The sequence below is a fragment of the Asterias amurensis genome, chromosome 2, assembly GCF_032118995.1.
Source record: "Asterias amurensis chromosome 2, ASM3211899v1".
Classification (NCBI taxonomy): domain Eukaryota; kingdom Metazoa; phylum Echinodermata; class Asteroidea; order Forcipulatida; family Asteriidae; genus Asterias; species Asterias amurensis.
Genome location: NC_092649.1, coordinates 14197592 through 14215732, shown reverse-complemented (window position 1 = coordinate 14215732; position 18141 = coordinate 14197592). Strand labels below are relative to the sequence as shown.

The window sequence follows — 18141 nt, the reverse complement described above, 5'->3', positions numbered from 1 at the left end:
GCCCATTTACACACATGGTACATGGAAACATGCCACACGGTCCCAGGCCCGATAGACATTACAGGCCTGTCAACTCTATTCCCAGCATCTTTGTAGGACGAAGTATTTGCACAACTTCAAAGTGTAAATTTGAAGCTGAGTTTTCGATAGGGGAAGGTAACTACGAGATGGAATATCCCCCCCTGCATGAAATTCTATTCTCAATTTTGTCTGATTTCAGTATTTGAACAGTTCACTGATGAACTCCAGGATTTACTGTTTACTAAATGCTTTAGGGAAGTGCAAGGGCAAACCAAAGTAAAGGTCAGATTACATAAAAAAGTTCTTTCATTATACATCCACTGGGATACAGTGCAGGAAAAGTCCAACTAGTGAATAAGACAAATCTTGCCGGTTTGGTCAACGGGGAATTTTGTTTTCCAGGGGTGGATTTCACAAAGAGTTCAAGACCAGTCTTATCTCGGGTTAGGAGCAGTAACTCTTTCCATCTCTTGCTAACTTAGGACTAGCTTTTAAGTGTTTAATAACTCCCAGGACTAGTTCTAAGTTTGAACTTTCTTTGTGAAATTGAACCCTGAATATACATACAAAATATTGCAGAGAATGAAATATCAGAAAGAGGATGTGTTGACGTTACACATACAATGTGGACACTCTTTTTACCGTATTAAGGGGATTTACAATTAACAGCCTATATATATGCAACCCCTTATTTATGTTAAAAAGTGTTTCTTTTATGTTTTCAATTATAACATAAATTTGTTCAAGAAAAACACTCGTAATTCTTTCTTCTAAGCATCATTTACAAACATGCATGCCTATTTTAATGGTTATCAAAGCCATTTAAGATGCAAATATAACTCAATTTTGTAATATAAAACTGCATAAGTGACAAACGTACAGTGTACTACAGCTTGTGTAAAAAAAATAAGGGAAAACTAAAAAAGTTTGGTGCATCAGTTTGCTAGGAGAAACAAGACTTTTTGATTGAGTGAGCAGGAGCAGAAGAGGTCATAGCCATTATTGGACCTTGTAGGGGCATTGTGACATAGGCTGACAAGCAACTCTCCTTTTCCCCTCCTGGGTATAGCCTTCTCACTTCCCCATTTACTGGGTTTCAACAATTGGCTCCTGAGATCTGGTTGTCATTAACTCAGGAACGCTGACTCTTTTCTGCGTGATGCCTGTGAGTGAGTGTGTTAAACAGTAATGCATCTTGTACCTAAATATGTAGTATAGAAGCGATTTCGTCCAACAATTTTTTTCGGAGCAAAAGATTTAGACAATTGTTTTCGTGCATGCTGAATGCATTGAGTAGCCTATCATTTAAGATTGTAAGATTAAGAATGTAAGATTATTAATTTCATTAATAAAACACTTAGATCATAATGCTTGGCTTGCTTTTGAGACATGGTCAATTTTGACAAACTTGTTTCCCTCAATCCTACACAACATGTAGAACTCCATGTTGAGCAGTTGATTGATGACTAGTCATTAAAGAAGCATGGACTGGTACCCACCACTCCGATTACCAGAAACAGACCCTGCAATCAGGCATCAGAATCCCCTTGAATTTGTTAACGTTTTCCCACGTAGATGATCTAAAGCTAACTTAATTTAAGGTTAATCACCAAGGTTTTTTTTTCTCTCTCTCTGATCATGAAGTTTCCTTTCGTAATAAGTTGGAGCAGAGACCAATTCCCCACCGTATTTGGCTGGTGCCCTTCAAACATGAGGAACGTTTAGTACATGTTGTAACTTTACATTCTACACACACAGGTCATTTATGTACTGGCAAAATGCCACTTTGATTTTTTTTTTCTTCTAATTTCTGCAAAATTAGTCATCTAACCTTTTCTGTGACCTAAATTATATTGTACTTTATGTACATACAAAACCTGATTTTATTTTTAAACACAACGGGGACAAAATTGAAAGTACATGTTACACTAGGACAATAAGACTGGAACAATAAGACTAGAACAGTACAACTTACAGCGTGACCAATTTGTCCAGCATTAAGAAGAGCTCTTTAGGGAGTTCCTCTATCCGATTCTTCTCCAGGTCGAGGGTTTGTAGAATCCTCAATGGTTCCAAGGATCTAGGCGCTAGCAAAGTTATCCGGTTGTTGTTCAGGAATCTAAGAACAAGATAAATAAGAGATAAATATTAGAACTATTCGAGTTATATTGTGTCAACGACCAAAAGTTTTGCTTTCAGTGTAAGATTCGCTTATAATTTGTACTGGTGTTCTTTTCAAAATTACTTGCTGGCCTGGGTTCCCCATTATTCTAGACCAAGAACCCCTAAAATGCTACCATTCAGGAAGTTTACATACTCTGTGCGTGACCAAAAGAAGAAAAAACAGGTTAGGACTATTTCTTTAGTGATTGCTTTATTTATTTCGAGAAAATTGGTAGGCTCAAGGAGAGTTAGAGAAAATCTTGAAATCAGGAAAAATATTTTGTTGCTGCAATGACTTACAAATATTCACACGTAACATTTTGTCATAGTTTTGTCTGCTGTGGGGCACAGGCACATTTGACAAGGGTGTTATTTGACAGGGAGTAATGCTGCCCTCTCGGTCAGGGAACAACCCAAAAGTGTTACTGCATGGCCTCTCATGCATGTAATTGCAAAATACCTCACCACAATATTCTATTTAATGCTTGCCTGATTTTTAAGTACTTTATTTGCCTTGCTTTGGGTGGTCGTATAAAAGCGGTATTCGGTTCCTTTTAACTTTGCCGTGTATCGTGTAACATTGACATTAACTTATCACAGCTTTTACAACTGATTGTCGGTGAATTAATGGGTGGGAACAGTTGATGATTTGAAATAAGAACAGAAACAAACTATCTAGTTTGAAGAACTGAACAATACTATCCAGTGTAAGTCTAGTTTGAAGAACTGAAAACTACTTTTTATTTTGAAGAACTAGAAAATATTATCCAGCTTGAATAACTGTTAAATACTATCCAGTTTGAAAAACTGAGAAATACTATCTAGTTTGGACAGATGACAAATACAACCCAGTTTGAACAGCTGAAAAATACTATCTAATTTGAAGAACTGAAAAATACTTTCCAGTTTGAAAAGCTGAGAGATACTATTCAGTTTGAAAAGATGAGAGATAAGTCTAGTTTGAAATAGCTGAGTGAAAGATAATATCCAATTTAAAGAAATGAAAAATACTATTTAGTTTAAACAGCTGGGAGATACTATCCAGTTTGGTGAAATAAAAAAATAATATCCTATTTGAATAGCTAAGAAATACTATCCAGTTGGGACAAATGAAAAAATACTCTCCTGGTGAAGAACTGAAAAATAATATTCAGTTTTAAGACCAGAACTGTATAATGCACAGTACACAACATGTAAAAAACTACACTAGTGCCTGCTGTATTATTTATGAAAATCTCTGCACACGCTTCCAGTGTTTTGTTTACATCATCACTTACTGTACCAGTCCTTGAATTTCAGCGAGGCAAATTGCTCCCACTGCCTCTGGTCTATGCATGTCTCCCCTTATAAATATACAGGTCCCACAGACATTTCAATTTTCTAAATGGGAAATGGCCACAAGGGGGGAAACTGCCTTGCCCCCCTTCAAGGCCCGCTTTAGTGAAAAAAGGAAAACCTACATGTGATGGAGGTTGCTCTGTGATGGGAAAGTGTTCTCCGTGATGTTAACGATGTTGTTGTGGCTCAGGTCCAGCTTCCGTAATGACACAAACCCTTCCATCGACCCCGGTTCAATGTATTCAATCTCATTGTGGTCCCTGGAGAAAAACAGAAAGAGAAATACAACATTAAGCAAATTGCATTTTGTAAGTACTTAAGTTAATGACTAATGGTAATGTACACGCATTTACATGAAGCAGGAAAAAAACATTAGCAAAAAATAAAAAATAAAAAAATGCTATGCAGGGAAACAGGCATTAACAAGACATGTCAAAGTAACCCTTTGTGCTGAGCAGTATTTACTTTCTCTTCAAAATGTGGCCATTGTTTGGGGGGATTTCTATGTTAATAAGGACTTGTCCAACGCAATGATGTAAGGCCACGGCTATGTCATTGTTTCTACATACTTGGAAAGTCACTAATGTACTGTATGGCAAACAGCCAGAACCCATACCACACTCACTCACAGCTAAATAAGCTCAACTCCATGGCTATTATTATACCTGACCTCCTTTCCCACTGCTAACGACCCCAAAACCTTGAAATCAAGGGAGGCTCAAGAGTGGACAAACCCTGGCCACACTGCAGGTGGACATCCTTCGGGAACAACAGAGGGCCTCTCCAACGGTCACCAAACTCATGTGAAAGCAATAATAACCTTGGTCATGTGTTTCTCTAGAAAGGCTTTGTTCTTCTCAGGGACTGTTCCCTACCAACATGGCGCTAAAAAGCCAAAACAACAGGACCATGGATCGCTGGAGAATGTCTGGAATTTCCCAAATGCTTTTCAGGTGTATGTTTCACGCAGGTGTGCTTTTTTTAGTTGAAGAGGTTGCCACCTCAGATTAACAATGAGGTAAAGGTTTTGGTTCATGAAAAGGATTTGAAATGGCTTTTTTTTTTTTCAATTTTCATGGCCGATTTGATTCATGATCATGTACCTACGTGTGATGAATGTTATCATGAAAGCTGCGCTAGCTTAAGTTCCTGTAAGTGTGCAAAGCTTTAAACTAGTTCTCAACTCTTGGATTAAAAAAGAAATAGAATTCATGTATGCTATCAGTAACAGTTCAAGAACTAGTTCACAAGGTGCGAGTACAATGAATGTGTTTGCAGAAGATTTCTATGCTCCCTATTTAAGACCTATTATAAGAACTATTCAACATGGAACTTGCGCCTAAATTGTTTTGCAAAATTTCCAACTTAATCTTTCCCCTGAAAGAAGTCTAAAAGAAGAAAACTTCCTTAACCCCATTTTTCTAGGCCCTTCGCGTCTGATGTTGTGGACACAACGTGCTGAAACTCGTCTCACCCAACTTTGCTTGTAACAAAAGACAAGTTCAGTGTGATTGTTGGGGGGGGGGGGCAACAAATTCTTTTACCAGCCACAATGGGACAATTAGCTTTCTTGTAAGATCAAACACCCAGTATTAAAAATGAAGGCGGGGGGAAAAAAAAGGACATGTAAATGCCGACCCATTAAACTGAAAGTGTTCCCATTCAATAGAAAAATAGTTTGCTTGTTTGCGAGAGCAAGTGGAATACCAAGAGTGCAAATACAGCAACTTTTTTTTCCCGACTACCCTTTTTTTCCCTTCTCTCCCCTCCTTCCCGCTTCTTTCCCATTTGTAAAAACTGGTAGCATTATAGGTTCCCATCAACACCTGCAGGATCCTGGCAAGCTAATGCATATTGTCCCTGACCAACAAGCCTAGAGGCCCTCAAAGGGTTAATTTGAAAACTAGCACCGAAACTTGACCTGAATCGATCCGAGACATGAGGCAGCCAAAAAAAAAAAAAAAACGCTTTAGACTTTGCCTGGATATAAGTAGCTCAGGTCCTTTTTCGGTGGTGGATTTCGGGTTTTTTATGCCTTTGTTACCCATTACTAAATTTGTTCCTGGTCGGTATACCTTGGGGATATTAAGCCACCGCGATCAATGTTCGTTTTCCAATTGAAATCCATGAATGAGGCAGTGTGTGTGTGCACTCCCAAAACTTCAATCCTAAACTTCAGAGACTTTACTCATAATTTCAAAAATTTCATTGTGTGACAAAATCAGATAAAGCGAACAAAAAAAGTAAACAAAAAAGGATGCAGCTTCCAAAAAGGACAAGGATCTGGATTTAGGAGAAAGAGTAGCTTAATATTAAACAGAATGTATGTTGTTTTTTCCCTCCTGAACCTAAATTTGTTTTCCTGAAATCTTTCAGAGGTGTTTATTGTGTATCTAAAGACTCGTTTTCCCTCCATTAATTTCTCTAAATGTTTTGTTGAGTTGCAATAAACGACAATTCATAAACACAAATGAAATCCTGAGTGGGTATGATTTGAACATAAAACCACCCAAACCTTCTTGCATGTTTAAATACTTGTAAATGACATGTAGAGAATATGCGGGCTGGGACTGTAATGGAAGAGTGCAGTGTACATGTATACCTCATGCATTCTAAGTAGTCAATTTTCTCATTGCCAATCCACATAGCACTCGCAATAGTCCTCTCATCCTGTGAGACGCACGCACAGAAAAACCCCAAACTCATCAAATATATGGAGCAAACGGGGCCTCAAACCCTGTAACACTATCCCCTATATTGATCCGCTTAGCAAGGGAATAAAACCCTGGTTTCTTGCTTGAGCTTTCTACCGCTGCCGAACGACCGACTCGGCCGACCTACCGTCAAACAAGGACTCCTGATAACTACAGCCCTATAGCTTCACCGTTGTCTCCTTGGCTGTGGAATAACAATGCCGAAGCCCGCCGCATCAATTAATGGATATTGGCCCAGGAACACTGCATTCCTTGGGGGGGGGGATAGGACCTCGCACGCACCGCTGCAGACGTACCACAGTGACCTCATTTTGTTTTCTCACTTTCCCAATCAAATATATAAAAAAATGCGGTCACCGTACTGCATTAATCACCCAGTTGGCTAAGGACGCAAGATTGGAGTGGATGGTGCACCATATGCAATATTCTCTCTCAAGATTCTTTTCTTTGTGGTGGTTAGCACAATGGGGACTGTACACCTATCCATCACGATGGCGATGGATGAATACTTAAGTACCTTGGGTGCATTAGTGTCTTCTCCTATTGCTATCACTTCATATGAACGCAACGAGCACGCTTCGCTGAACCAAGGGCTAACAATTTTCCTCTGTAATTAATCACTGTCTCAAGGAACTCATTCATACTATAACACATGGGTTTTTGTAAATTCAAGTTGCCCTATTTTTTTTTTTTTTGGAGGGGGGAACTTGTTGGCATACTAATTAATTTTGTTGTAAAAGCATTCGGTAATCGTACTTCATTAAGAAACAGTGTTCCATCATCTGTGCCATGCAGGAGTGAACAAAGAAAACTCTTCAACATCAATCAATAATGGAACTGTTCTTCGCATTAACGATTAAGTGCAACTAATTATGTTTTCCGTCCAGAAAACCAAATCCAGCTCTGGAACAACAGAGGGTGTACACTGGCTTCCCTTGCCCTGATCTTGGACATTATGCCCTGATCTTGGACATTATGCCCTGATCTTGAACTTGATGGCCTGTTATAGGGCATGATGCCCTGTTTATGGAAATGATGCTCCTTCAATTTAAGCGCATTTCATAGCATGTTTATAGAAAGGTTTTTGTTTGCTTTTGCGTGTGTGGACTTTAAGTTTTTCAGCTATCTTTGCTTACACAGCTAGTGCAGAAGAGATGGCGCTTACCCTGTTTAGCGGAGAATGGTACCTGATGAATTTGTGTCTTGTCTATAATTTTCCATCCGTGTACGAAACTGTTAACCGTATGAAATCACTCACTTCACAAAACTTGCACCGTTTCTATCATCATTGTACAAACACGCTCGCAGAATAATCATCGTGCGGGAGGTTTCACAGGTTGATTTGCAAACCAGAATGAAGTAAAACACTCGGTCATTATTCATAGACATTCTCCAGTCCAAAAGATACCGCAGCGCAAACACTCTCAAGAGGCTAATAATCAATCAGGAAAATATGCAATGTCATCAAAAGTGAATAACACACAAGTGCGCAGTCAAAGAAAAAGGATCACCTAAATTACAATATCGAGGTGTACTATCTGCCACAGGAAATATTATCAATAAGCAGAATAATTCAATCTCTGTCAATATGTCAGAGAATTTTCTTGTGTTTAAGACGCAGGGAGTAAAACACTTGATGTTTCGTTCCATATAAAGACTGGGACACTGATCAGGTAGATTTGCTTTTCAATCAGGACTGACAGGTGTCACTTTTGAGCTCCAAATATTTAGTGATGAGGTATGAAGATGCATTCCAATGTTTTATTGCCTGGAAGCCAGTGCCATTTTTTTTGTTTTCGAGTCAGAAATGTCAAAGGACTCAATGAAATCTGGTAAAAAATGAAAATAAACGAAGGCATCACTTTACACAACTCCCGCAAATATTTTAAGTGGGAGCTCCACTCTTGATTTGATGTGATATTTCTCCGTAAATTGGTGCCAACCTGGAATGCAAAAAAATGTTTCTGGAAATAAAAAAGGAAAATAGGAGGAGAAAAAAACCTGTGAGGAAACCACCCAAAGCGGCACTCTAATTACAGGGGACATCCCTGACACCTGTCCATCATGAAAAACCTTTGCCAACAAAAATCATGACCTGTTTCTGGATTTTTGGTTTGGGTGTAAAGGGGGGTAGGGTAATAAACCAGATGCCCTTGACTAAACCAGGAAGCGAAAGGCGGGAAAATAAGCTCAGCGAAGCCGGCACCATGGAGAGGGAGCTGTTGGGGAAGCCACAGGGGTATGACCTCTTCAATGCCTCAAAAGATGATGTCCATGAAATTCAATGCTTTCGGTTTTCAGAGAAACTCACTTTTTATTAAACTTCCACTCTAGTCAATTTCCAGCTCCGGAAAAGAGTGGTAAATGGAATGCATAAAAAGGGTTGTAATCATTTAAAGGGGAATACACCGAGGTTGCTGCAATTTGTTACAAGGTAGAATTTCATTGACGAAAAGAGTGGTTGTGTAACTTTTACCAGAGTGGAAGGGGGTAAAAGATTTCCAAAATCAAAAGAAAAAGGGGAAAAAAAGTCTTGCCCCTTTCATGATACAAGTATACAGCAGAGCTGCCAACATTTGCGTCTTACAATAAGTGAGATTTTGCACAACAATCAGGTAGATAGTAACAACTACATTCAACATAAATAGGGAAAATGTTTCAACAATCAGGAAGATCTTAAAATTTGGTCATCAGAACATGGATAGATTGGTTTATTTTCAGGCAACCTTCTGCAGCATCAGGGAGAGTCAGCAGCTCTGTTCATTGAATGCAATTGATCATTACCAACAACACACAAGTGGACATTCACACTGAATAATGAACCACTCTCTCTCTCTCTGCTGGTTATTTGCATACGGACTGACCTTGTCACTCAGTGACCCAACACTGAATGAATCAGTAGTCTGACCACCAGGGACACACTATTCAACCCCACAATGAAACTACACCTGACCAGCTAAAACCTCCACACCCCTCAAACCAAAAATCCCCTGTCAAGAAAAATCTGGCCGCCGAAAGGGACACGGCAATCACGGACTACAAGACAAATATGAAATGTTTCTATAGTAGGTAAGGCAGAGGAGAGCGAGAGCGAAATCGTGGCAACCGCAATGTGCAGAGAGTGAAGAAATGGAAGCTCCTGTTTAGCCCCTGGCCTCTCTGGTAATGGAGGGTCACTAGTATCAAGTCCCTACCCTGCTGGGAACGGTTGACCCCCAAGTTCTATTCTTACACTTTGACTGCAGGCAATTTCAACTTTGGGGACGACCTTACATACTGCTTGAGTGAGGGGAAAGGGCTACCTGATTCACAGTCTGGGTTTGGACTCCGCTCTGCAGATGTTAATCATGCAGGGTACCAGGCTGAATCGCACAGGAGCTAGACCATATAGGATCACTGCATGCTTGTTAAACTTTCCATGCTGGCAACCTGACACGTGTCGTTAGCCTTGAGTTTTAAAAATCAATCTAACCTTTTAAAATTACAAGCTTTCTCTCCACAACGAGGAAACACAAACAGGAACATTACAATCAAAGGAAACAGCATAAAACAACAAAACAAACATATAAAACTTAATGCTGTTTAAAGCCATTGGACCCTTTTGGTAAACAGTATTGTCCAAGGCCCACACTTCGTGTATCACAACTTATATATATAAATTTAGACTCAATCAGTCATCGGAGTCGGGAGAAAATAACGGGAAAACCCACCCGTGTATCCAAGCGTTTCGCTGTGTCATGACATGTGTTTAAAATAAATCCGTAATTCTCGCTATCGAGAATTGATATTGTTTTACGGTTTTCTCAAAAAGTAAAGCATTTCATGGAATAATATTTCAAGAGAAGTCTTTCACCACTACCTTCTGTAAACCCTGTAACTTATTTGTAAATCTGTGAACTTTTATTTTTTTTTCTGTACCGAAAGGGTCCAATGGCTTTAATCATTGCTAAGGTTGATCATTGTACAATAACTCTGCATCCAAGATTATGTTTTCATAACCATACAAGTTTGATGTGGCCAAATTTGAAAGATAAATGACATTTTAGCAAATTTCATACATCTCTTATTCCGTTTATAAGCTTCGGCTTCCTGGGTAATGCCTCCACGTACTAGTTTTATTGTATCTATTGTTTTGTTTTCTTATTAAGTGATTACCCTTTGTGGAAATAAATGTTCGTTGAATTGAAATTGAATTGAAAAGACTCCATGCACAGCCTTCAACGACTCACACAACCAAACCAGGATAAAACGACCCTCCAAAAATGCTGAATTCTACATTCTAGGCTCCTCCCCTTTTCAGAATGAAGCAATACGTAAAACAGGCATTTCCAATTAGCCAAATGCCTCATCAACGTCTTTGAGTTCTTAATTCCTGCAGCTGCAGCAGCGAGACCCCCAAAAATACTAATTGTTACACCCCTAATGCTGGGGGATTAGAGGTCCCGCTCAGAGAAAAAAAGCCACGATCCGCGTACATGTACTGTTGAGTGGAACACCATCTGTGTAGCAGTGAGTGATTGAGTAGCTTGCCTCTAATATGGGCCCTCCCTGATAAAACTCCCCGCACGCACGATCCACTCAACCAAGCAATAACTCTTGCCGTTTTTCCAATGCATGCAATCTTTGGAAACTTTTTCAATGAGGACAGTGGGACACGGGCCAGACAATTTTTTAAAGACACATCTTTAATTCAAAGTGACAAATGTGTTGAATCGTTTGATTCTTGGAGGAAATGTTTTAATCCATGCGGATTCAAACTTTTCCTGAGTGACTAAAACGCTTTGCAGTTGGCGTAAACTAGATTAAATTTATGGGGCTATTTCGGTGGAATTGTAGTGCCGCGGCGTCAGGTAACAGGTAAGAGTTGACAGTTTTGTTAATGTCAGGGTTTCGTCACCATTGATTTTGTGAAATAAAAACCCCATTCTGGTTTTGATTGATAAGAAATGTATGTGTCATTTTACTTGTCAAGAAAGTTAACGATTAGAGAAGAGTACTCTGCTGATAATGAAATGCAGCGACTGGTAATGCTGGACCTTGCTTGCAATAGCGACCTTGAATTTCTTCATTTTCTGTATTTACAATAAAGTAAGTGACACCTTGCAAGAACAAAATGTCTCAAAGATGAGCACTTTTTTAGTTTATACGTCCTCCTCAAATGTAACGCTGATTGTCAATAAATATACAAAACAAGTCACTTGTGAAAGTGTCTACTTGTTCAGAAGGCAGCCAAAAACTGTCAAGGTATTTTCATCAAGAATGTCCAACCCATCTAGGTTCAGGAATGTAATGCATTGGTACCTGCTTTGGTACTTGCTGGTACCTGCTTTGGTACCTGCTTACCTGCTTTGGTACCTGTTTTAGTATGTAGTTTGGTACATGCTTAGGTACCTGCTGCGGCACCTGCTTTGGTACGCTTTGGTACCTACATTTAGTTTGGTACCTGTTTAGGTACCTGCTTAGTCTTGGTGCAAGACATTTCTCGTTTTCCTTTCACGCACAGCGAGCGAGGCCAACTCACCAACAGCGCCGCATCGACTCACCTGACTTAGTCCACTCACCGCCCCGCAAGAAACTGAGTGGACTCAGTCAGGTGAGTGTGTGGGGCGGTCGATTCGGGTGCTGTTGGTGAGTTGGCCGGGCTGTGCATGAAAGGAAAACGAGAAACGTCTTGCACCAAGACAAGTACCTGCTTAGCTACCTGCTTTGGTACCTGTTTAGCTCCCTGTGTTGGTAGCTGCTTTGGTACATGCTCTGGTACCTACCAACCAGGGAAGTTGAGTGGAGGAGAGAGAACAGAGAGGCAGTTAAACTAAGAGGTTGTGTTTGCTCTACTCTTCAACCCCTTACATCACATAACAACAAGGTTTCTAGTGCACTTGTTTGGTACTTGCCCTAGATATTTGTACACCGGTTGATCATTTTATCGCTTCGAACAGGCAAGTGCGTTTTATTTTCACATCTGTTTTGGACAAGTTGATGTATGGTTCAAATCTATCACGCCCCTCAATCAGTACTAGAAGTTACTCTTTAATGAGTCACTATGAAGTTACGATTTAAGGAATATGACTATGTAGCCAACGAAGGGAAACTTGCATTTAAAAAAAAGAAGTAAACTGACCAGACTTTGGCTTGGTTAGTTGTACAGAAATTAAACTTAAAAAGAACTCATGCAAAGATAAACTTCATGGTTAAAACTTCTTACGCCTTTTAGTGGTTGTTTTCGAACCACACTTTTTCGAGCAAAAACTACTCTTAAAATCACAACTTTTTTTTAAATGAGCATTAACAAAATCCAATATTGATATTGCTTGTGAGCTAGTGAGTAGATAAAACGAGATTGTGCTCTAAACATGATAATGATATCCCACACCCAGGTTACTGAACAACTATAGTTTTGTTTACGGCCTATATCTCCAACCACCTACTTATCTGCAGTATCACTTTCAAAATAGAAGTGCTTTGCTCCCTGGAGAACTTACCTTACCATTCAGAAATAAAATGAATGAAACGTTCAGGGAAAATTATCAAAAAGATGGGGGTCAAAATGGTGGAACACTATCGTAGAATCAATCACATACTTATAATTACGGAGTCATTACGGAGTCATTAACGAATAAAATTAGGTCTGGTTTTCCGTTTAACATTTGGCGCACTTGGAAAGTACGCGAACTAGCAAAGAACCTCAAATTGCCTGTAAGATTAGCACTCCATCAATTATGCGTTATGAGATTAACTGAAATCGCTTGACCCATATATCCTCGCAGCGTGACATATCCATCTCCTAACGGTTTTGTGGGGCAGCTGTCACACGTGTGGCTCTGATAATTGTTGACTGGGGGAATTGAGAAAGGAAAGGCAAAACAGTAACCGAATCTTGGGAAATGATTAAACTATTAATGGGTGAAGTAAAATTATGATGTACATGAACAAACCTGTATGCTTCGTTTTTGAAAGGGCAAGGGCACCAATGCATTACCATTGGTAAAGGACACCACATAAGGAATGGTAAATTTCAACTTGACCATTTCAAGGGCACCAAGGCAATCACCTTCATTGCCTTGGGGAAGCATCAGGCTTGGATGTACCTGGTCTTATAAATAGCGCATGTTTCTACTGATACGGTTTCTAAGGTTTTTGAATTATGAGACATTCAGTGTATAAGGGTTTACCATGCACATTGAGCAGCCAGAAACACAGACAGAAGTCGTACATACATGTATATAGCAAGGGATCACACCCTGTCTATGACAAAACTTTGGTAATTTGCCAAGTACTAAGTCTAAGAGAAATCACAAAAATCTCCTCTGATTAACTGCTTTTTTTTCTTTCTCCAGTAGTAGCTTCTATACTTCTGCTAAATGCTGATTTTACCATCGTGTCACTGTCACTCTTCCCCAAATCCCTCGAGCCTTAACTGAATCTCTCTACTACGTGTCCCCCTAAACCAAAAACCTCTCGACAGTTTGACCAGAAAAGCGGGAAAGAAATGCGTTTATTCGGATGACATTTCATTCATAGGAGAGCACCTTGGCATCGAGAGAAAATGTCAAGTCAACAATAAAGTCTTTCTGAGGAGTTGATGTTACAATTTCTGAAGTACTTTAGGAAAAAAAAGTGACTTGCCGAAGGGGGTTGGGGGAAAGAAAGCAAAAGAGAGAGAGATAGAGACCCCTAAAAAGTTCTACAGGGAGGAAAGACAGAAATTGAAAGCTTTCCGTGTAAAGACATGAAGATCTGCTCACCTGCGTTCAGATGAGTCATCGGCACATGAGATATGGCCGTGGTTGCAAATATGCAGTGAGTACTTCAGAAATGTTTTAAACAAAATTGTAAATGGACGCTTACGGGGGAACTCACACTAGCCGTACACTTCATCACACCCCTCAGGTATGAAACACCATACACTGAGGCAGCGCTGTGCTGAATTTCAAAATGATCTCTTCAACCCATGTCGACTTTTTAATGAAGTATTCATGAGCCGTCCATCAGTGAGACAAAGCAGCGCATATCATAAGCGGACGGACGCAAAAAACCTCCAGGGATGGCAATTCTTCATGAAGGCTTCATAGTTATTTGTTTGAGATGAGTGCAGGGCAAGTTTTCTTAACACGGCCGAAGAAGAAGGGGAGACACACAAAAAAAAACACGCCGCAGCTCAAGATATTCAAGCCCACAGCGTTATTCAGAATGTTGCAAATCCAATGGTGCTTATGTGCATGTCTCATAAATTTTCAAAGGCAATCTTTAATTGCTTTGTGTTATACACTGTATAACATGTAGTTTGCCCACTTGTAATAAATTGGTTTCTAGCAGTGACAGTATTGGCTACGTAGAAAATGAACAGAATTTCAACGCGGCCCTTCCAAAGTAGACTTCGCATGCATGCACTAAATTCACGTTTAAAAATCACCCAGTGTTAGTCAGCCTAACCTTCCAAATGGTTCTCCGACAACACAAGGTGAAATGTGACCATTATTTAATGTTCATGGACATTGACTCAATTGACTATGAAGTTCAACACTATGTGTTTCCAGGACTGAGTGACGAATCCACGCTTCCAAGGCAATGTTTTGCCCCGTTGCAAAGAAACAGATAAGAGAGAGGAGGGCTTCAGTAGTGAATCATATGGGCTTGGTCTTCCCCATCAGACTCAGGTAGTCTTTTCGCACCTCCCGGCAATCGCGCTGACGATTGACAGACATGTCCGGGATGCCTGGCCCCCCTTCGAAAGGAAGCGCTCAGAAATTAAAGGGCCTAGCCACCCAACAATGGCTTGTTTACATTCTCTTCCACAAGATGGAGGAAATGAATCAAGAAGCGTTGACAAATGACATCAGGGTGACGCACTCTGCGGATCAAAGGAAGACTCCTCGGATCGAAAGTCACTCTCAGCGACGTTCGTAAGAGCAGACGTGATCTCCCTGAGCCCTCTGAAGTCAATTCCTGAGCCCTTTAATAAAGGAATCGGGGCTACCTTGCAGCCGTTGCCTCGGGGGTACTAAAAACTACAAGCAGATAGATTTCCACAGAGGAAGATCATCAATTAGTTATTAAAACTTACAGTCAATTCTGTGTCTTCATTACACATCAAACGGGGGTAAACGAGCTACCAGTTTGTTAAACACAGTGTCACCCTCTCTACCTCTCAAAATGATTGTACTCTTAGATTTTTTAGACCAAGAAAAAAAATTCAAGCCCCTACAGTCCTGTATAATTTCATGAATGTTTTTTTTTTACACTCTCATTTTGTGTCAGGTTCCATGTTAGCACTGAGCCATAATGAGTACTGATTCTATGTGGCTGGTTTGGCCGAGCAGTCTAGTTCAAAGGATCCAAGCACTGGTGTTTTTAGAATGGGGGTTCGTATCCAGGTCATGACATTATAATTAAAACTAAACAAAATAGGGGCTAGACCCATGTCCCTGCCAACATTGGACAAATTAATTTTTTGTTTAAATCTGTAAAAACTGACCAGCTCAAGAACACTAAAAAAGAGATCCTTTGAGGACTTGTGAAAATGATCAGGTACAAATGTAATAGTGCCAACATTTCCATAGCCCGTGCCTATTCCCTTCCGCTTATGAAATTTGCACTTGATGGTGAGGGGGCCTTGTTTTTCTAGGGTTCCATATGTCTGACTAATGACAGACATGCCTTTCTGAATGCAAGCGAGGTGGGACGATTCGCCCCGGGGTGCACCGACTACACAGAAAAGCAGATTCCGCGACGTACATCTGTTTTAACTGGTTGTCCAAACCAGTTTGCATGTTTGTTCCTTTTCCATAAATTATGCCAACCCATGTTCAAGGCATTTGTTGATTTGCATCCTAAAAATTCAGGTTAATTTGCAACTTGTTATTAGGTTTGAAGACAGATTTTGAAGAGGTCTCATTGAAACCATGCAAGTAACATTGATTTGAAGAGGTAAAAACAGAGGTTGGTACAGTCTCCTCATCTGGGGGCGCTCTGGGCAGCATAGTGATTTCACTCGTACGTCCACATTAATTTCACTACTGAGGTATTCTGAATACACTTAATTTGGGAAAAAAACTTACTTGCTCTCAAGATTTAATTCAGTAACTGGAGAATATCAATTTCCGATTCTTGCTCCAGTTCAAAAGAAGTGGGCAAGTGGTGTTTTCACAATCAAATTGAACAGATCTGGGTTGAAAGGAAATCTTGGGGGTATGCGAACCAAAAGTATGGGTTTCCAATTCCAAAAGGACTGGACGGAATAAGGTAATCCAAGATTTAGAAAAAATTCTCAGGGCTATGGCCGTTATAATATCAAAAAAAGAAAAGAAAAAAAAACCTGGCACACTGCGTGATTGGCTAGTAGTGACTTGGACGTGGTGCAGTGAAAGGGATAGGCACTATTGACATGTACACGATTTTTCCACCAGGAAGTATGCAACTCCTTTACGGCGTCTCGAGAAAACTGATAATGTCAGCGCCGGTAGTAAGGAAGACTTGGGTAGCGACACTGCTTGCACACTTCATGGTGTCGGCTGTCTGAACCTGACGAAGTGGCCCGGTGGATTCATTGAAACATTAGAGGCTTGCCTCATCCGATGGGGCAAACGGTATAATTATGTCAATCATTCCAATGATAGATCTAGCCACTCCTTTGCGAGGCCTTGTGAGGGCGCTGTTGAGGTGTTTCTGGGTTACTTCCAAGAGCCACAATCTGATATGGAGGCGTGTTTCATTAAGACGCAACAGCCGCCCTTTTTCAGAGTTGTCTTTTCAAAACCTCAAAAAAAATACCACAGAAAGTGATAACATCTCATTCTACACTCATTTCATGAAGGTTACCCCTTTGTCCATGAGTCCCACTAGGCATAGAGAAGGGGCAACTCTATGCACTACGTACCCATGCCTTCTGAAGTGCTCATTTAAAATCACTGAAGATCATTACCAGAGTGCTAAAAACAACAGAGAACACTATCCACAAATACAAATTTCCTTCTCAAAAAGATCTTTGGTAGTTAATCAAATGAAAACAAAAATATCACTACGGCTACCGAAACAGTAAAACCATCTTTAATTAGAAAAAAAGGGAACTTGTCCGAAACCTCGGCTGTGATCTAGGAAGGGGGTATCACATGACATGTCCCTCATCAGTTATTAAATCACGTTACTCTAAAGACCTGAATGAAATTTGGCTAGAAGGAGCGATGGCACATTTATGACCCGTAATTGTCCGGGAGATCAATAGTGCACACTCGAGATAGACAAGCTCGGTCCATTTACGCAGCGTGATGACAAGGAAAATACTTGAGTGAGCCGACCGACTGGCCCTTTCTAAAACCATCTCGGAAAGAGGAGGGCAGGAAAATTTGTGCAAAAAAACACACCTCAAAACAAAACAAACTCCATACGAGTTGAGGGAAAGTCGATGCTTACCGTAAAAAAGCAGAGAAGGGGGTAGAGCACTTTGAGATGTATTATGCAAGAAATTCACAGGAAAAAAAAAACGATCTTGAATTCAAAATTGCTGATTTGTGATGGTTGGATCATTGTAGATTAAGTTTTATGAGAGTTTCCCGATTCTTTTAATAACAACTCTGAATCTTAAGGAGTGGAGCAGGCTTTAGCGAATGAATTTCGGAAATGAAGGCGCCCAAATTAAGTCAGGCAAGGTGCTTATTACAGACAATAAAAACTGACTGGATAACATTATTTTGCAAGTTGGTATTTTTTCATGCACTTATGTGGCGTCTAACACACTCAATGTTTAGAGTGTATGTCAGGAGGGCGGACATGTGGAGGCCTACTCATACAGCCAAACACACCCGAATGGTGCGAGGTTTCATTCCTATTCAACCTTTTTTTCCTTTCCTTTTCATCTCATGCAGATGTCCACATAGTGTTTCGGATTAATCAATTCTTTGCAACGCAA

General features: G+C 40.1%; 1 protein-coding gene across 2 annotated transcripts in view; it reads right to left on the bottom strand.

Moving 5' to 3' along the window:
• Positions 1–18141, bottom strand: part of LOC139950794 (uncharacterized) — an 80802-nt gene that overhangs the window by 18672 nt on the left and 43989 nt on the right. For both annotated transcript variants that reach the window (XM_071949619.1, XM_071949611.1), the window contains 2 exons: positions 3645–3782; positions 1997–2140 (listed from right to left, as the gene is read on the bottom strand). In XM_071949619.1, the coding sequence (XP_071805720.1) occupies positions 1997–2140; positions 3645–3782 (282 nt within the window). The remainder of the gene's footprint in view (positions 1–1996; positions 2141–3644; positions 3783–18141) is intronic.